The sequence below is a fragment of the Colletotrichum graminicola genome (assembly GCF_000149035.1).
Source record: "Colletotrichum graminicola M1.001 genomic scaffold supercont1.8, whole genome shotgun sequence".
In the NCBI taxonomy this organism is placed as follows: domain Eukaryota; kingdom Fungi; phylum Ascomycota; class Sordariomycetes; order Glomerellales; family Glomerellaceae; genus Colletotrichum; species Colletotrichum graminicola.
In genome coordinates, this window is record NW_007361012.1 from 505,608 (window position 1) to 525,517 (window position 19,910).

At 56.1% G+C, this 19,910-nt stretch overlaps 4 protein-coding genes across 4 annotated transcripts; 2 read left to right on the forward strand and 2 right to left on the reverse strand.

Annotated features, from left to right (window-relative positions):
* Window positions 1-328: 328 nt before the first annotated feature.
* GLRG_02824 (ATPase) lies at window positions 329-2,722 on the forward strand (the record flags this gene model as incomplete). The annotated part of the gene is made up of 2 exons (XM_008093509.1): window positions 329-779; window positions 873-2,722. 2 exons carry the CDS (start codon window positions 329-331, stop codon window positions 2,720-2,722), a joined length of 2,301 nt encoding a protein of 766 aa, XP_008091700.1.
* Window positions 2,723-4,498: 1,776 nt separating this feature from the next.
* On the forward strand, window positions 4,499-6,004 carry GLRG_02825 (squalene epoxidase; the record flags this gene model as incomplete). Its single annotated transcript, XM_008093510.1, has 1 exon — window positions 4,499-6,004. One exon carries the CDS (start codon window positions 4,499-4,501, stop codon window positions 6,002-6,004), a length of 1,506 nt encoding a protein of 501 aa, XP_008091701.1.
* Window positions 6,005-7,834: 1,830 nt separating this feature from the next.
* Window positions 7,835-9,191, reverse strand: GLRG_02826 (glycosyl transferase family 2; the record flags this gene model as incomplete). Its single annotated transcript, XM_008093511.1, has 3 exons — window positions 7,835-8,236; window positions 8,292-9,011; window positions 9,114-9,191. The coding sequence occupies 3 exons, from the start codon at window positions 9,189-9,191 to the stop codon at window positions 7,835-7,837; spliced, it is 1,200 nt and encodes a 399-aa protein (XP_008091702.1).
* Window positions 9,192-12,493: 3,302 nt separating this feature from the next.
* On the reverse strand, window positions 12,494-13,888 carry GLRG_02827 (uncharacterized protein; the record flags this gene model as incomplete). Its single annotated transcript, XM_008093512.1, has 2 exons — window positions 12,494-13,344; window positions 13,405-13,888. 2 exons carry the CDS (start codon window positions 13,886-13,888, stop codon window positions 12,494-12,496), a joined length of 1,335 nt encoding a protein of 444 aa, XP_008091703.1.
* Window positions 13,889-19,910: the final 6,022 nt, after the last annotated feature.

Here is a 19,910-nt window from a genome sequence, read left to right on the forward strand (position 1 = left end):
TGATGGGCTTTGGTTCATTAGCCCGGGAACAATAGCTTTAACCGCCAAACCGAGGAAGTCGTGTAAAAATTAAAATTAAAATTGCAACGCCTGTTCGGATCTAATTTATCAGGGTGAGCCCTCTGGTGAGAAACTGTGAGTCAAGACTGGTGTGATCGCTGTGCACACCTACAGAAAACTCATCGTTCCCCGATCTCTTATAGCAGGGTTTTCTTCATGTCATACCCCAGTCTGGCCCTACACCATTGGCAAGAAACAGCAACTCACCAAAGAGACGAATACACTTACGAATACACCGACGAAGACAACGACGATAACGATAGAAAAGATGGCCAAGACCATCGACGGCAAGGTCCGTCCCCTCGCACCCTTCGACAAGACGCTCGAAAAGGCGACCCTAAAGGGCGCATCGCGCATCTACGTCAACCGGGACGCTCTCATCCAGCTCACGGGCAGTATCGACAACGGCCGCCGCTGCATCGTAACAAGGACCGCCGCTCAAGATGCGACCAAGTCCGCCGCGGAGCTGCGCCGTGAGGCGGCGCTCTGGACCCTATCTGACAAGAACATCAGCCCTAACATCATCCTCATGAGCGAGGCGTACCGCGAAGCCTGCGGATTCGATCTGGGCGATCATGTCACAATCACCATGTGTGAGAAGTCCGCCGTCCCCGACGCCGAAACGGTAAACGTTCTGCCTATGACCACGTCGGAGAGGGAGAAGGCAGATATCAGTGCGTGGGAGGGCGCATGGATCGGAGTGATTCGGTTCTATCTCGGTCCGTCCTACCAAGCCTATACCGGTTCACGATGCGCATTTGCGACCTTCGTGGCCCCCGGGTTACACTCTGAACAGTACTGACATCGCACAGCACGTGCCGAGCAAGTGTTCCCCGGCATGAAGTTCGAGTGTGTGGCGTCGGGGGTGAAGCAAACCTTCAGAATCACAACCGTCGACGGCCAAACCGACAACGTCGCCCGCTATGTTGTGTCGACAGTAACGCGTATCGTTTTGGGCGAGGGGGAAGAGCCCGTCCAGGAGGTCGTCCGGGATGTAAAACGGCTCGTCGTCTCCAATATCCCGGGCCTACACGCCGAGGAGCAGAAGCTGAGGAGCTTCTTCCGCGGCTTCAACACCAACTTAGTCTACAAGGGCCAACAGAAGTCGTGCGGCATCGTCATCCACGGCGGCCGCGGCACCGGAAAGTCGTATATCCTGAGCCGGATAGCGGCCACGGGCTGGGGCAGAGTCTTCCGGATCGAGGAGAACGACAAATCGTCCACCGTCGAGGAGGTCTTCAAGCAGGCGCGGACGATGCAGCCCAGCATCGTTCTCATCGACGGTCTGCAGGCGTTGATCGGGAAGGACAGGGCGAACTCCACGGCCATCATCCAAAGACTGGGACAGCAGCTCGACCAGCTGGCCGAGGACGCCCTGAAAAACGGCACCCTGCCCAAGGTGGTTGTCGTCGCCACTTGTCTGGACTACATGACCGACGTGCCCCCGGAGCTGCAGAAAAGGACGAGGTTCGAGCGGAACATAGCCCTTTCCATACCCAACGCTGAGGGTCGACTGGAGATCCTCAAGTCATTCGACATCCCTATCCAGCCAGAGATCAAGGACGCCATGCTGGACAAGCTGGCACAGCAGACACACGCGTTCAATGCAAGCGATCTCGACAGGCTCATCGAGAACTCGATGATGATTTCAGCAGAGCGGCTGGACCCCGACGAAGCCGGATACGACGAGGAGACGATGGGGACGCCATACCTCTCGCGAGAGGACCTGGAGCAGGCACTGCGCTCCACGAGGCCGACGGCCATGCACGACGTGAATCTCAAGCCGCCCACGATCCACTGGCAAGACGTCGGCGGCCAGGAGAGCCTCAAGAGCGCCCTGCGCAACATGATCACGCTCACCACGACCAACGACCCCGGCGTGCAGAAGCTCATCCTGACGCCGCCCAAGGGTCTCCTCCTCTACGGCCCGCCAGGCTGCTCTAAGACGCTGTCCGCGCAGGCCATGGCGACCGAGTCGGGCTTCAACTTCTTCGCCGTCAAGGGCGCCGAGCTGCTCAACATGTACGTGGGCGAGTCGGAGCGTGCGGTGCGCCAGCTGTTTGAGCGCGCGCGCGCCGCGAGCCCCAGCATCATCTTCTTCGACGAGATCGACTCCATCGGCGGCCAGCGCGCGGGCGGGGCGGGCGGCGGTGGCGGCGCTGCCGCCGCAAAGAGCCAGGGGTCCGTCAACATGCTCACGACTCTCCTCACCGAGATGGACGGCTTCGAGGCGCTTTCCGGGGTGCTGATCCTCGCGGCGACCAACCGACCGGAGGCCATGGACCCGGCCCTCCTCCGCCCCGGCCGGTTCGACCGTATCGTGTACGTGGGGCCGCCCGACGCCGCCGGGCGGGAGGCCGTCTTCAACCTGTACCTGCGCAAGCTCCCGCTGGCGCCCGACATCGACGTCGCCGAGCTCTCGCGGCTGTCCGAGGGCTTCTCGGGCGCTGAGATCAAGCAGATCGTCAACGTCGCGACGGAGCCGGCGCTGAGCAAGGCGCTGAACAGGACGACGGCCGGCAAGGAGGGGGAGCAGGCGCGGGTTTGCATGGAGGACATCGTGCAGGCCATCCAGTTGGTGCCCAAGGGCATCACGCGGCAGATGCTCGACGGGTACGACAAGTGGTCAAAGCAGTTCATGAAGCACCAGAACCAGAAATAGATTTTTTTTTTTTTATTATTCTCCCAAGCCAGGGGGGTGTTGAGTTATCCGTCGCCGAAGCAGCAGTTGAAGGGTGTCCAATATCGACTTAAGACGATTATCATGGAACAGAGTAACAAGTGCATTTAACAAAAGGCAGCGAGACTAGCATGGCCCCAGATACAGAAAGCCTCAACCCCACGATGTCTCTATACTTCTCGGTGCCAAGCTTCCCGAATGGCTTTTACGTTTACAACTCTCTCATGACGACGAAGTCTTTGCTAACGTGTATTCACATGTGACGCAAGGGAGCCCGCTTAAGCCAACAGTCCCGCAGGCAGACTCGATACCTTGGTTGAAGATATAATGGCATGGACCGGGCAGGAGGTCACAAGTGTCGGGACGTGTAGGTGCAAGAGCCTCAGGATCTGGGTTGTCCGGTAGGTATCCATAACATCGGGTCGAGCACGCTCTCAGCACGTCCAGAAACGGCATGTGGCCTGATGCGGGTTGCGTTTGATTTATCGGACAGATACGAGATACAGCCAAGGCGTGCAATGAGGCACACAGAGTGTAAGTCCACGTACCTAGGTATTATAGAAAGAGACCTACCTACCTATATGGGAGGTGGCGCAACTATCTGTAGCGTGAGTAGAGTCGCCATGATGGGCTACCGGGGTATTGGGGAAATGGCACCAGCAAGGCCCCTTTTTTTGCACAAGTCTCCCCAAACCATGTCGGCCAACATCTAGTGACAGCTACCACGAAGAGGATGTTAAAGGTGACGAGGTACGCAAAGCCGTCTGACCTGAGTGGCCGGGTGGTCAGACGTTCGAACGGCTTGCTTCGATGGGGGCACGTCAGCTCACTCGGGTGTTTCTTGATTTGGATCTAGCCTGGGACGGACAGCAGCTCCCAAGACGCAGGGGCAGATCTGGGGGGTCCAGTTTTACTAGCATTGCAAGTATCCATCCGTGGGTTGCCTGTCAAATAAAAACGAAAAGGAAAAGTCAGGGACTCGGTTGGGCGGAGCAGGAAGCGAAGCCAGAAAATCCATTACGCATGACCGTGGTTCGACACGTGAAATGGGCGGTGTGTGGGCACCGATTGGAGCGCGACGATTGGCCCGATTGCAACGGCGGGAGCCGCTATGGGACGACTTTGTTGTCGAGATCGCCTTCTGTAATTTTTCTAGATCCTCTGCGAGCGTAGATAGGTACGCCACCAAAGCAAGATGTTTTTCGGGGGGGGGGGGGGGGGGGGGGAGGGGGATGTGTACATCAAGGAACATGCTTGATCACACGTAATGGTAAGTACTGGTGGGGGGGCTCGAGAATAGCGTAGGTACCTGTTAGGTAGTGTAGTGTACTTACACTACCTATCCGTACTTACCTACCTACCTAGGTACTCTCCTCTCTGTCAGTTCGCGGAGAACGAACCAAACAGTTACCCCTGACCAAGTCGCCCATGGTATTGTACAAGGGGCCTTGCAATAAACTAAATTGTCCACTCATGGCGCCTTTTTTATTTTATTTTATCTTCCATTGATCTGCTGCTGCAACACCACTATTCCTGCGTATCGTTCGAGACGGGACGAACGACAGGTCTAACCACCCAATTAACCGCCTTCCTCCTAACCACTCATCTCTCTTAAAAGTCGACAACGGTGCCTGATCTCACTTTCTTCCCCTTCCCTTCGACGACACTACCTCGTTCGGCGACAGACCAAGACGGCCCCGCCACTCGCTTCAACAGCAAACCAATCCCGCCAGACAATTCCTTCCAAGTCGGATTGAAATGATAGAAAGCCCGACAGCAGTCGCCGACGCTCGCGCCGAGCGCCGCAGCAAGTACCACGAGGCCGATGTCGTCGTTGTAGGCGCCGGCGTCTTTGGCACCGCCATTGCCTACGCTTTGGCCCAGCAGGGAAGAAGCGTCATCTTGCTCGAAAGATGGATGAAGGAGCCCAATCGCATCGTCGGTGAACTTCTGCAGCCTGGCGGCATCGTCGCCCTGCGTCAACTGGGTCTGGCCGACACCCTCGAGGGCATTGATGCTGTGCCCTGCTACGGCTACAAAGTCAGCTACCACGGCCAGGGGGTCGACGTCCCCTACCCCTCCTTCGACGACAACGGCCGCATGATCCACCCCTCCGCCAACAACGAGACGACGGCTTCGAGCGCGAAGCAGAAGGAGGGCCGGAGTTTCCACCACGGCCGCTTCATCATGAACCTCCGCAAGGCCTGCCAGAAGCAGAAGAACATCACCATCTTCGAGACCGAGGTGACGGCAACGATACGCGGCGATGACAAAGACACGGTCCTGGGCGTCAGGTCCAAGACGACGGACCCCGCGACGGGCCAGAAGAAGGACGACTTCTTCTTTGGCCAGCTGACCATCATCGCCGATGGCTATGCCTCCAAGTTCCGCAAGGAGTGCATCCCCCAGGCCCCCGTCGTCAAGTCCAAGTTCTATGCCCTCGAGCTCATCGACGCCCCCATGCCCTCGCCCGGCTTCGGCCACGTCGTCATCGGCAAGGCTTTCCCTGTCCTCATGTACCAGATTGGCACCCACGAGACCCGCGCTCTCATCGACGTCCCCGCCAACATTCCCGAGGCCTCGCCCGCCGCCGGCGGCGTCCGCGGCTACATCAAGAACGTTGTCATGCCGACGTTGCCACCCCAGATGCGGCCGTGCTTCGAAGCTGCACTCGCCGACGGCAAGATCCCGCCCTCCATGCCAAACTCGTACCTGCCCCCCTCCCGCCAGACTCTAAACGGCATGCTCCTGCTCGGTGACGCCCTCAACATGCGTCACCCTCTGACGGGTGGCGGCATGACTGTTGCCTTCAACGACTGCGTCATCCTTTCCGATCTGCTTCACCCCTCGCGCGTGACTGACCTCGCCGACCCAATCGCCATCAAGAACGCGCTCCGCGAGTTCCACTGGCGCCGCAAGAGCCTGACCTCCATCATCAACGTGCTGGCCATGGCCCTGTACGCCCTGTTCGCGGCCAACGACCGCCAGCTGCGCGCCCTGCAGCTGGGCTGTTTCGAGTACTTCCAGCGCGGCCACGCATCGGAGCCCATGGCTCTCATGGGCGGGCTTATGCACCAGCCGTCGAAGCTCGCGTACCACTTCTTCAGCGTCGCCTTCCTCGCCATCTGGATCAACGCCCTCGACCTTATGAGCGGCAGCGTCTTTGGCTTCCTCAAAGCGCCCCTGGCGCTCATTGACGGCATCCTGATTCTCTGGAGGGCGAGTGTCGTGTTCCTGCCCGTCATGTGGCGTGAGCTGAACTAGAACAAAGGTGTATGTGCTAGATTCTTGGAAAAGCGAGTTATTAGACATGAGCAAGAGGCGTTGGTGTGATGAGCAAATGAACCAACGAAGAGAAAATAAAGGGGCTTGGATCCCCCTTCCCGGGTCCTCTGTCAGGACGGTATCCGGGCTGTATATATACATACACTTAATCACACATACGACAGACCATGAGCAGATCGTTGGATCACTAGGCCTAGATACCGGTGCATCAGACCATATTTTAATAATAATCGGTTTAAATATCTCTGACGTGCGCATCCATAGCGGACCAGACTCGCCGGCACTTCCAGCAACGATGTAGCTCAATGCCAAAGCCTGCGGGTCCATGTCCGTCCTTTGGTCAGCCAGAGAGACTGGAACTTGTGAACCCCCCCTAGCTGTGCCCAAGATCTTTTGTGCAATCAGTAGTTGCCGAAAGTCAGGTTATGTGCCCAAGACAGGATCAAATATCGCCTGCTCGTTTCATACCACGACGCGTGGCCCAATTCTTGGGGTCTGTGGAACTCCCAGCTGCCAAGAGTCTGGACACTCGTTGAGCCACGCCCCAGAAGATTAATGTCTGTTGTTCTTGGCGAACCGCTAAAGCCAACTTTATAGAGCCCCAAACCAGCGCGGTGGTTTCTGGTTCGAAAGACACAAACCTCTCCACAACATCCGAGAACTTCTGGCAAGACTCTACTACGAGCGAGTATAGGCGGTCGCGATACTCTGGCCTCTCCGGCCGGAGCCGGCTCGATCCAGCGACGCCGTGAGAGCAATGGTGGCGCTGACATCAGGAGCGGGCTCCGTGAGTGAGTTGTTCAAGCCCTGTTCGCTCTTCCAGGCCGAGGAAGTCTCGAGAGGCTTTCGCGGCGTCGGCCAAGGGCTGTCCAACAAAAACCGTGTGCCTTTGACCAGAAAACAGCAGGGTAACGGCCGAAGTCAAGCAAGAGCCCTCTCGGACAAAAACCGAAGCAGCCCCGTCCCGTTCAGGCATGGCAGTCCCTTGGTGCCAGCTCCTTAACTAAGCACATGCACTGCGACCGTCGTGGCCTGATATAAACCTTTTCCCTCTCCCCGGCGGTTGGTATGCGGTGGTAGTAGTGGTGATGGCTGAGGCCCTTGGTTTCGACTGTGGCGCTAGAGAATAGCCTCGCGATGGTTTATATGTTCTCGCTGGAACAAACCATGGATTTATCCATGACTGTGCACAGCGTGATAATGGCCGGAACGGGCCATCTACCATACCCCCCCCGCAGGGAGCAGTAGCGAGATCGGCGGTGACCAGTGAATCTCTGGGGTTGTATCTCTTTTCATTATCCCAACGGACTATTTTATCCTAACTAGCTATTTCCCACATGTGCGCCTCATGCGTGTGATGCTAGTCCAGGACGATTTTATCGGCTTGGAGACACATAGTCGATATCACTGGCATCTTGCTACTTGCCCGGCTGCTCCATGTACTTGAAGCACATGGCGCCCGCTTGGCCGAAGGTGCCCTTTATCAGTCTTGTCCTACTAGCTTCATCGAGCCTGCAACGGTACAGGCCGTTTTTGCCAACACCGAGGATTGGGTATAAATACCTTTGCAATGGCACCTCATATCACCAGTGTATTCTTCAATCGAAAGATATGGATCGTGCAAGATGGGAAACCCGTCTCTGCCTCGTATGCCGTTTTTTTTACTGACTCAAGCGTCTGCTAGTGAAACTTTTACCGGTCTTTTTTCTTTTTCATCTAAAAGTATGTGACCATGAGTGCTCTCGTCCATCGAAACAAAATGAACAGAGTAAAGAAGCTTGTTTTACTTTACAAACCCGCACTCAAACCCTACGTCAGTCTACGACGATAGACACCCATCATCCAGCTACCCCTGAGCACCGCCAGACCAATGGCCATCTTGATGCTGTCCGAGATGACGCTGAGCTTACTTCCGGGGACCTCGTGCCAGTCGACGGGAACCTCAGCGACACGGATTCCGGGGCTGGTGCCAATAACACTGCCATCGTCTCCAAGCACAGGTGCGGGAGGGGCCGACTCGGCGAGTAAAAGCATCTCGATGTCGAAGATCCAGCCCTCGGCGTGCATGTAAGGAATGATGTGCGGAAGGGCGGCGCGGGTGAAGAGCTTGAAGCCGCACTGGGTGTCGCGGAGGCGAGACGTGGCAGGCGGAGTGAGGATCATGAGGACGAGGTGGAAGGAACGCATGAGGAAATTGCGGAGAGCAGATCGCTAGGTGTACTGTCAGCACTTTGACCATGGGAGGGAGTCGAATAAAAGGGCATACCTTGACGACGGCCTCGCTGCCGACGAGGTGGGCACGACTGCCAATAGCAACGCCGCGATGAGAACCGTCGACGACATCTTCGCAGCCCTGGATCAGGCGGCCCACATCACTGAACTTGGTCGCACCGTCGGCGTCGGCAAAGAGCACATACTCGCCGCGGGCGTGACGGAAGCCATGTGTTACAGCTCCGCCCTTGCCACGGTTGCGCTCAAGCTTGATGACACGGATAACGTCATGGAGACTTTGCTTCTGCGCAAATTCGAGGCAGGCGTTGACAGTGTTGTCTCGGGATCCGTCGTCCACGATCAGGATCTCATAGCCGCTCAGGGCTTCGGAGGGCGGGTTCTTGGTACGTCGGTGCGGCGTCGTAGGGCTGAAGAGGGGCTTGGTCGGGGATGAGGGCCGGCCGAAGTTCTCATCAAGGTAGGCGACAGCCTCCTCGAGGGTGGGCAGGATTCGGTTTTCTTCGTTGTAAGCGGGGAGTACGACGGTGAGTCGCACATCGGCGGGGTCGATGGTTGCGCCAGAGTCGGGGACATCGCGAGGATCTGTCAGGTGGGCGCGAGCCTCGGAGACGCTGCGCTCAGCGGACCAACGGTCAAACCAGCAGGGCGCAGAGACTTGAATTGGCTTTCCCGAGGCAGAAGATGTGAGGTAAAGTTTCTCGGAGGGAAGGACAGCGCGGGGCTTCGGGGCGAGGAGGTGGAGGGTTACGAAGACCTATCGACGGGAATAATTGTCAGCTTCAATTGAACCGCATTGTGGGAAAACATTAGAGGAAAGGGTACCGCCCATGAGCCCATGAGAGACTGATTAACATACCGTGAGAAGGCCGATGACGGAAAGAATGAGTAGTGCGACGCCGAGAGTCGGCCACGAGGCCTCTGTGATTTGGTCCATTACTTCGGCACAACAGTGACCGTGGGCGCTCGAGCTGCCCTTGGTCGAGGGAAAGGAGTGAAAGTTGCAGAAATGGCAACAAAGGACAATTGGTGTGTCCACTGCGCGAAACAGAAAAAGAAAAAAGAAAAGAGAAGCAAGCGCTGCGACTGCCGCAGCTGCAGCTCAAGCCGGAGACAATGAGGTGAAGGCAGGCGCAGTTGGATTCGCAGCACCACCGACCGCACTGCATTTCAGGGTGTTCTGGGATACGTAATGCGGAACAGCTCTCTCTTGGGGAGGCCCCTTTTGTGGCTTGACGAGGCTGGCGAATCGAACCAACGAGGAGAGCCAGAAGGAAGGTACAGTTGGAGGGGTAGACCCCTAACCCCCCTGGGAATGCTCCAGCTATTTTCGGTCTGTGGGGGAGGGACGGGGTACCTACACTGCAGCCTTGCATTAGTGCGCAGTTCAGACGTCCTGTCACCAGGGATTCAGATGGGTGCAGAAGCCAAAAATGCGATTTGCTATGAATCGCATTCTTGTTGGTTGGAAGGAACATTTGTCTCCCCCCTTCTCGTTCGGCACCTGCCAACTCGGTACCAACCGGCCGGAATCCTTCTTCATCGCAGCCCTAAAAGAGAGGTAAGCGAAGGAATGGCAGCACTCTAGGTTGCCACATGGCCACACGTTTATCAACTCAAACATCGTAAGGGCCATACTCAACCATGGGAAGAAATCCGCCCCCTCTGGAGGAGAGAAAATGGAAGGCCTGGAGAGGAGAGCAGAACGGCATCCTGCCGGGCCTCAACGATCGCACCGAATCAACCCGTTCAGACTTTTTTACAGTGTCCCGTCCGAGACATCGCTGGTCCAAGGATGGTCCCGTGCTGTTGGGACCGGACCCAACCCACATACCAGGAGCTTCCTCGCATTCCCCGAGCTGCGGTGCTTCCCGTTAGTGTGGAGTAGCACCGGACCACCACTCGTTCCGGTGTTTATGTATAATTGTCAATATATACATTGATCTGCGGCGGACACAGCTTTCCTTCTGCAAGCGCCCATCCGCCATCCCGTCCACAAAGCCACGCGAGTCCCATGGAATACTGTTCTGTCCACCAGATTCGCTCAAACCGGCACCAACCCGTACTCTCACATCGTAACCCTTGCCACTCGGCTGTGAACCCATCCACTATTGTTCAATCACATGGTGAATCTGGCACCACTGGGGAGCGGTTGAGACCTTTTTCATATGAAACATTGGAAGTTGAGAAACTTTGGCCGCAACGAAAACGGGCGGAAGCTTAGCTGGGGAGAGAGGGGAACAGACATCCTCGCTCAGCTGTCTCATTTTCGCACCTTCCCCGTCGGGTTTCTTGCTCGCCAAAGCAGCCTGAGGAGCCAAGACTGGCCGCATCAGCTGGATCTGTGCAAGCCAACGTCCGAAGACAAGAATCCAGCCCAGCTCCCCGGATCCAACGGACAGAACTGCGATCTCCCGCTGTCTCTTTAGGCTGATGGGGCGGACAGAGGAGAAGGACGAAGCTGCTGGGGGCAGGATGAAAGCGCCCGAGTCGTACCGCATGTGCCATGCGCTGCACAATCCTTTCCCATCACTTCAATAATTACTGGCCTTGCATGCATATTCAGCTGAAGTCTGGCAAGCGCATCAATACAAAATGACATCCCTCCAGTAGCCACTTCCTCATTGAGGAGGGGGTTCTACGATGCTCCTGCATCGGGGAGCTGGAGGCCACCGAGTCCAGGGCATATGCAGGAAGTCGATAAAACGTGTGCTGGCGCGTGCCAGACCCCCACCAACCGCCCAGAACAGTCCGCGGCTGGGTGAGAACCCCCACCCGATTGCTTGCCTCATGGGCTCGCACCCCAGCATGAGGCGCTCGCAAAGATGTCCGCGTACGGAGTTTATAGGATATCCGGCCGAGCCTCCACTCTAACATTTGAAGGCGGTTCCAGACCGTCATCGTCCCTGACGATCTCTACGCCATTGACAGCTATCAGCTCACTCTTCGTAAATGGACTGACGAAATAGCGCGCCGCACCAAGGCGGCGTGTGGACGACCGATGGCAGACGTTTGACCGGGCAGACGTCTGACTGACGGCCAACACCGAGTCCGACGGGTCGACGGCACCGAAGATCGCAATTTGACTTCCAAAGGCGCAGACCAGAGGTCCGAACCGCTGCGCTAGGAAACGACGCCAGCCAGCCAGCAGGATTCCCACACACCCTACCATTCGACTGATGCAAGGAAACAAGCGAGATAATGCACACGACGGACTTTCTGTGAACGGGACCCCCCCCCCCCCTTGAAAATACCGCCGCGAACGAAACCGAGGCTGCGCCCACATGGCGCCCGGACGAGAGATATCGTGTTCCCAGGTACGGTGAGGCTAACCGTGGGCTAATTGAGCGGGCCTCTTGTCCGCCGCCGTCCACTACGAGCTGCTAGTTACAGGGTCGTACCAGGCAATGTCTCACCCGCGTCGTCATTCAGATACCTAGTGAGACCGCGCCTTGTGCGTTGGGTTGTGGGCGGTCTGTCTCGGGTAGCATCAATCGAATCAAGAGAGAGAGACGCGGGCCTTGTTTTTGCTTTATGCTTTTTATTATTATTTCGTCTGACTTATCTGACTAAAGCCTTTCCCCCCACACACGTGTATGACTGACGCCCGTCCCAAACTCTCTCAACATCGGACCGAGGGGTCCGTCCCGGGCCCCTTCTCTTCTGCTTTGATAAGCTAGAAGAGTACTAGAATAGTATATCGAGAAATGAAAAGAAAAGAAAATGTCTATGTATGTGTGGTCATGATATGGTCGTCAAACAAGTAGGACAAGAAACATGGCAAGGGGTCTATGCCCCCGAGTCCGGTTTTGTTGTCAATCTAGTCCCTGTAGGTGTTGTTTTGTGTGTGTGTGTGTGTGTGTGTTGTCTCGCGTTGCTGAGGCCCAACTGCAGCAACTTTGGATATCCTCGTCGGTTTTCCATCGCTCTCTCTCTCTCTCTCTCTCTCTCTCTCTCTCTCACTCACTCACTTTTTCTCACTTTCTCTCTTCTACCTCATGCCAAAGGGGTGCATCTTCATGAAACCCACGTGAACCGACCCTTGTAGTTGTGACTGTTACGAAGAGAGAATGATATGATAGGTAAATTGCCGTTGAACACCGCGGTATCCGTGCGGGATAAAAAAAAAAGAAAAGGAAAAAAGAAAGGTTTGTAGTGATACTGGCATGAAACTGTGTAAACGCCGACCGGTGTGGGGGGGGGAGGGGGGAGGTTGAAGAGGCACCGCGCTTGTTACCGTCAGGCTGCAACGGTGGAGCTCCTTATCGACCAGCGGTTCTTCTTGACCAGCTTGGAGCCGACCTGCTTCGAAAAGAGCTTTCCGGATTTGCTCGGCGAGACGACTTTGGTGGGCGTAGCGGTCACCATCTCGACTGCGATGGCCTCGTCGACGACGTCCTTATCATCGGGGTCCTGCGTCGGCGCGGCGACAGGCTTCTCCGTGTGGGATTCGATCTTTTCAAGTTCTGTGAAGCGGGTGATTTTGGACTTTGACGCGCTTCTCCGATCCTTCTGCTTCATGGCGGACGGCGCAACAGCTGCAGCGGCAGCAGCGGATGCATACGACGGAGCGTGCGTGTAGGAACCGCTTTCCTCTTCCTCGACAGACTCCCAGACTGGCTCGGGTGTGACACATGCTGCTGGCGTGGTGGCGGCGGATGATCGGCCAGACATGGGGGCCGAAAAAGGTGCACTGTTGGTGTTGAAGTTGAAGGACGAGAGGCCGGACGAGGAGCGATTGCTGATGGTCGAGGCGGCAGAGGAAGCAACAGTACCGTGCATGGTTGACAAAGTGTTCCCCAATTGCATCGGCGGGAGAGACATTGCCGGGATGGCGTTGAAGCCACGCATCGATACGGGCGGCTTGGCTCTGTCGGTCGAGTTTGGTGACCATTCGGCCGCCTTGGGGGAGCCATCACCTCGCTCCGATGCATCCGATGCACGGCGAGAGCTCGGGTGAAGCCGGTGAGCATCAGTAGTAGCCGCAGGGTTTCGGTGCGCAGGCGGCACAGACTTTTGGCGAACGGGCTTCATCTCCAGGTCCTCCTGTGAGCTAGTCGAATAACTGGAGCTACCGGTAGGAGACTCGGCTGTGGTAATGTTAGTCACTAGCTGCGGTGAAGATGATGATTCCATCGCGCAGGACTTACCCTTGATAGAAGTTGGGCTGTTGCGACCTGACTCCCAGGATCGATCCACCTCCTTACCCTTGAGCGAGATGCGACTGCCATCTGTGCCCGAGTACACGGAGTTCTTATTGCGTTCGTGCCAGAATTGAGCCGCGGGCGGGCCGCCGCTGTAGCTGTAAGCCCGAGGCATGATACTCATCGGAGTGGCGTTTTCGGAGGGGTATGTGACGTGTGAAAGGCTGCTCGAGACGCGAGGCAGAGAGAGTCTAGACATTTTGGTCAACCCGCTGGAGGCCATGACACTCCTCCTCCGGTTTTGTTCCATGATCCTGGGCCGGTCTTCATGCTTGAATGACGACGGTGCCCCGGAAAGGGCGTCAAAGGCGGCATGAGTAGGGACATGCCTATACGGTTCATTGGGGGCCTCTGTCGTCTTTTCCACCTGTTTTTGCTTGTGCTCCTTGGCTTGTTGCCTGGATCTCTTGATGAGGGAGAAGACAGACATCGTGGTTGTAACGTGAAGAGGACAAGAGATGCTTTGCTGGAAGGTGGCCGGTCCAATGGGCACACACAATTGCACCGTGAGCCTACAAGTCTTATGTTGTTGCTTGAGCGAGAGAAAGCAGATTCGTTAAACGGTTTGGTGTGGCGAGGGGGGCGACGTGATAAGAAAGCGCTGTATGGGTGCACTGTCGGGTTTTGTTTATTATTTTATCGTATAGACGGTATGTCGTGTAAGTCGAGCCCGGCCGGTTGGTTTAGACTCTGCTCGGGCGGCACAGGTGAAACTCGAGAGGTACCACAGACAATGTCCCAGCTCGGATGACCCTGGATCCTGAAGATATGGCAAGACAGTTGGCTTGGCCAAAAATCGTCCGTTCTCTGGCAGCCGTCGTTACAGTTGAGACCTCGTGGCTTTCTGGCAGATGGATGAGCGTCGTCGGGTTTGGGCCGAGAGGAGGGCAGGGTGTTCTACACCTGAGATGTGATGGAAGCAATACAGTCAATACAACCACGAACAGTCTTAGGTAATGCTGGTCGATAGGCGAGGGGCTATTTAAAGAGTGAGTGAGTGCGTGAGAGAGAGGATCTGATGAGCGAGAGTTGGAAGGAACAACAGGAAGCGCAAATTAGAAAGCCTGGGTTCGGGAGTCCTGGTTCCTTTAAGGCGTGGCGGAGAGGTGTGTGTGTGTTTTGGGGTTGGACATGGGAGATGCATGGGGGTGGCAGACTGAGATGGGATGGGTGTGCACGGGAGGACATGGATTGAGCGCAGGCGGGGGGTCACAGACGACGTGCAGCTCGATTCCTCTGTAGCTTCTGGCTCCGAAAGTTCCAATGTGTGTTTTTGGCAAGGGCGGCAAGTCCAGCATCGAGTACGAACCCAACTGGAGAAAGATGGCAGCCCCGTGAGTTCCGCCTCTCTGGACCTGCAAACGCGTCTAGGCAAAGCCGGCACGAAGCCTTGGGTAGATCCGGTTCCTGTTTCGTTCGTAACAACCACCTCTGACCAGCATCTTTCCCGTCTCCTTTCGTACCGGTGCCCGAGACGGGCAAGGCGGTCTTTCCAGTCCAGCAAACGACAACAAGCCACAGCCACAGCTGCAGCGTTCCAGAAATGACCTGTCGTCTGGTACAAGTTGGCGGCCATTTCACTCTCGTTCTCAGCCTGGTGCAATCCACTGAAAGTCAGCAGAGGGAAAGAGGGCGTGTGTTTTGCCCTACCGTGCCTGTCTTTGCTAGGCCAAACAGACAGCCCTCGTATTCAGGCCAAAGTAGCGGTACTGGTTGGCAGGGATGCTGCGCCAGCGACGGCAAAAGCGTTGTGGCCGTGGCCCCGATGGAAACTCTTTGGCTGGAGTTCAATAGCTGAGGTGGAAGACAAGCCGCTAGGCAGCAGCGCGCCCAGGTACCCTGTACCGGAGCCAGAGTGAGCGTTTGGTGCTGGCGCTGGGTTTCCTTTCACGTTTGCTTTGGGTTCGGCCCCCGGGCCTAGGAATGGTGTAGAGGATGCAGCCGTGCCAGCCCAGTCCAGCCGCAGTGGCCAGGGGCCCATCGAACAAAAGACGCTGGTCAGCTTCAGGGGAACCAAAGCTACCCAACGGACGGGTAAGGGTGAGAGGGGAAGATGGACGATGCCAATGACGATGAATTGACGATGAATTGACGAATTGCCAGTGGTGTGTTACCGTGGGCGCCCCTCTTCCACTTCTCTTTTCTTCTCTTCTTTCTTCCGTTTTCCCGCCACCCCTCCCACTATCGCCCTCGTCGCAGCCTGCTAGGCCATGACGAGTAAGACCCGGCATCCTTCTGGTGTCTTGTCAACGGGCGAGGCCAACTTTGGCATCGTCTATCCTCGAACTCCCATCGTGGGCGGTCTAGACAGCCTCGAAAGCCACCCGGCGTTTCCTCCCATCACGTTAATGACAAAGGGCCCAACTGTCTGAAAGAGCTCGAGCGAGATCTTGGAATCGATTCGGCCATGCGGGCGGCCACGAGGGACGAACCATCAGTCGATCTCGGCATCACTCTTTTGTCCCGAGACTGCCCCACCCGAAAAAGGCAGCGGCGATACGCCCCGGGCAGCAACGACGTCTCGAACACAGGCAGTAAGGAGGTTCGGCGATATACCGATGAAAAGGCCCACCGCGCGTGCTGATGCGCCTCTCTTTCTGGCTTCGCAGACGTAAGTAGTGTGACACGGCGGTTTCTGTTTGGTCGACGGACGGGTTGCCGAGTTTCTTGTTTTCTTTCTTTCCTTCTTTTTTTTTTTTGGTTTCCTGTATGCGCGATGGCGGCCTGTGACAGTACGAAGAAGGAAGTGGGAGGGTATCATGTATGTCAGATTGTGCCCCTGCTCGGAATGTCTTCGCTTGTAAGCAGATTGCGACAAGGCTGGGCCATTGGCAGATACTCATTCGTATGCAACAGCATATGCATTGCATGCGTTGTGCCAGGGTTGAAACCGGTTGCAGGTACAGATATCCGTAAGGGAAAAAGAAGGTTAGCTGGTGGTTGGAAGACGGGGGCTACCTGCCGCTCGGAACCCGGACCAGGAAAAAATCCCAGTCATCCGTAACCCAAGAAAGTCCGACAGGCTACAGCAGATGATGGAGGGGGTTTGTCCAACGGTGGCCTTGCCTCCCTCCTGCCTTTGATGACATCTGTAAGTATACCTGAGGTTGGTAGGCAAGCATCCACAGATACCCCTACACGTCTGCCCAAAAGATCCCACAGCCGAGTGATGAACCTTGCACAATCTATTAGTAGCACATAGCTTAAGTACCTACCTAGTTGAAGGTAGATGCGAATACCTCGACAAATAGATACACTATCTCACGGAGGGCCCACCGTGCAGGCGACTTGCTATCTCCTTAGCCAATTCGTCCGCTCAGCAAGTTCCTAAGTAAGCTTAGATCCTCAACCTGCCTACCCCTCCGTCTCTCCTTTCCAGCCCATTAAACATGTTGAAGCGTCCGTCAGCAAGGCACACCTGGCCGAGACAGATTTGACGGCGAATGTGCAGAAAGCATGGGGAAGATAAACAGGCACTAGACACCTGAATGCTCTCATCCTCACCGTTCATCTACATACACTAGAAGCAGACTACACTAGCCGAGCCCGGCGAGAGACCAGCAACCACATCCCCGGTCAACGCCCAGGGTCTTCCTGAATAATTGACCAAATGTCATGAGTCGATGGCGCTTTGGTTCCTGACGCCAAGAAGCCACAAAACCTCGCTTTGTTGCAGCTGTCATCCGTATGTTTTGCTGAACCTCTCTCATTGCAATGTCATTTTGGCCTCCTTCACCTTGTTTACATACATACATGCAGACACAGCATGTATCGTATTGGCGGCAAAAGAGCAACAGCACCCAAACAAGTCAGCATTTCATGTTCACTGGCACACGCTTACACCCATCGCGCACGTTGGAAAACCCCCGACCGCCGTGCTGTATCTGTGTCGCCCGGCCCAAGCTCACGTCCCGACGCACATGCGGTGCTTGCATGATGACACCTGGCTCGACCCAATTGCTTGGACCGAAGCGGATAGCGAGCTGAACTGGTGGTCCATGTTCAGCCACCTGAAAGTCGGCGGTATCACGGAGACTTGCAGGCCAAAGATTGGCTTCGGGCGAGCCCCATGGCTATCTTGACCCTGGCCGGCAGCCTGGGCCCTGGGAAATATTGGTTTTACAGTCGTCGATAGCCGCGTAGCCAGGTAAGGATAAGGCACTAGCCGAATCCGTAAACCGGATGTGTGTATGGCTGGCTCACACCGACGGAACTCTCCAAGGAGGCAGATCGTGGGCATGCCGCCAAAGATAAGTTGTCGCCAACGCCGTCATCCGGGTTCACGACTCCCTTAATGTGATGACCAAAACCAAGTGCGACAAGAAGGCTCACACCATGAGGCTGAAATGTGCCCCAGAACGCTAACCTCGCCGGCCCGGAGCTGGGTGACATGGTCGCCATCCACTCAGAGGCAACAAGGGCCGGCACAAGCTATGGCTTTCTCCAGTCCTGCAAGGCGCCATTGTGCACAGCAGGGGTTTCCACAGATAAGAAGGGGGGGGGGGGGGGGGAAAGGGCAGAAGTGATGTGGCGTCGGCGATGCAACAGCGGCCTGCGCGAGTTTAATTTTTCCCTTCTCGAGCCCGTCCATGATAACAACCCCCACACCATTGTTCAGTGCGAGAGACCCTTGGCAGTCCAGGACCTCGATGGATTCAATAGGCTGGATGAGGGATTAGGCCTGGCTAGTCACAGTAACCGACGGGCGACTGTAAGCCCACGACTCCCGCGCCGCCACGCACCACAGGCCTCAAAGTCAACCGATTGTGCATAGCCGCTCAACAATCAAGGGGGAGGGGGGAGTGGGTGGTGTATCATTTTCTGATCGGTCTCGGGCAGTTCCAGCTTAGACTGGTCCGTCTCGATCAACGCAAGGATGCCTCTCAAACCTGAAGCGACGCTGCCATGGGATAAGTCGTTGTGCTGCGCGTCGAACCGGTGAGGCATAAACGCCTCGTCATGAACGCAAATGCACAACAGCCTCTTGAGCAGCGCTTCCCTTGGTCTAGCATTTTGCCCATGCTCTATCGTTGCCGTTCCGCGTGCTTCGGTGGCATCGAACGGCCGTATTGCGTAGGCCTGTCCACTTGAGCTGGCAGCAGGTCTCAGAGGGGACAACGAGGTAATGCCGCACGCTGCCATCGCATCCATCGAACATCATGCTCGGATAAGGCTGCGTCTACGACTAAGCACCCTAAAACAGTTGCGGCAGAGATAAGATACTGGGCTGGGAACTCTCAATTGAACCGTATCCCGTTTCCCTCCATCCATCCCAAGGCCGGCAAGCTGACCCGCCGTCGTTAATTGCGCCAAGGGTCCTGGCTGGCTCACTCTGTGCCAGAACTAGCGGCACTCGCCAGCAGCATCCGGCCCGTTCGGGCTTGCAACAGCCCCTGCTAGACCCAAGCGCTGGTGCAAATTATGTCCTTACATCCTTGGCCGTTCTGCAGGCATCCCTGGACATAGAGTGGCAGCCAATTTTTTCTGGTGTCATGATTCCATCACTGCCTCGTGGAGGGTGCTTGTACGAGTGAGTGTATCATCTGTGAGTTGCAAGTGCTGTCCGGACCTCGCTTCGCGGTTCTGACAGCGAAACACCCTTGAGCAATATCAACTAGCTCGCACGTGACTGAGGTCGATCACAAATGAGGACATGAGCTGACAGACGGGCAAAGGTGTCGGTGCGAAACTTGCGTATGCGCCGTGACTAGTAGTAGAATCGCTGGCCTGTACATGGTAGATTTGAGACGGTGAAACTACAGACTGCCGTTAAAATAGGTAGCTCAAGGTATCAGCTCTTCCTTTGTTACTTCCGAGCCATCGTAAGATGACTATCCAGTGTCGACAAAGACGATACTGAGTAGCTGAGCTCCAGCCCTCACTCACATCGAAAAGTCCCTCTTAGCACACTGCTTTCGACTGGAACCGATAGAAAGCAGAGGCCATCGCTCGGTTTGTACCATAATAATTGGTCGTCTTTCCTTGGGTTGAACAGCAGCCGTACAAAGAGCCACTTAGGCCTGATATCGCCTTGTATACGCCATGGTCCGACTTCGGAATAAGCGAGCAGACGCACGTCTCGATTGACTTGATGATACTAAAGCCATGTCATACAATGCGCGGACCCTAGCCGTATTCCCAAGTTCGACTGCCAGAATCATACCCTGGTCGTGGTGGCTTCCGACTTGGACTGGTTGCTGCTTAACGAAGCCGAGGCTGCGGAGGCTGCAGTGGCCAGGGTCCGTTTCGTCTTTGCGAGTACAGTGGTAAAACGCCAACATTCCATTGGCATTGGTATGCCTGACACGTGAAGGCGCCATCTTCCGATAGAGCTCACTGGGCGGCGAACAAGAGCGGTTTGTTCTCTAAGGACCTGTCGCGCGAGAGCTAGCTGAGCTATGGCTCAGCGCGGGGTTCGATCGATGCTGGGGCCGCAGAGGCTCTCGGAGTGC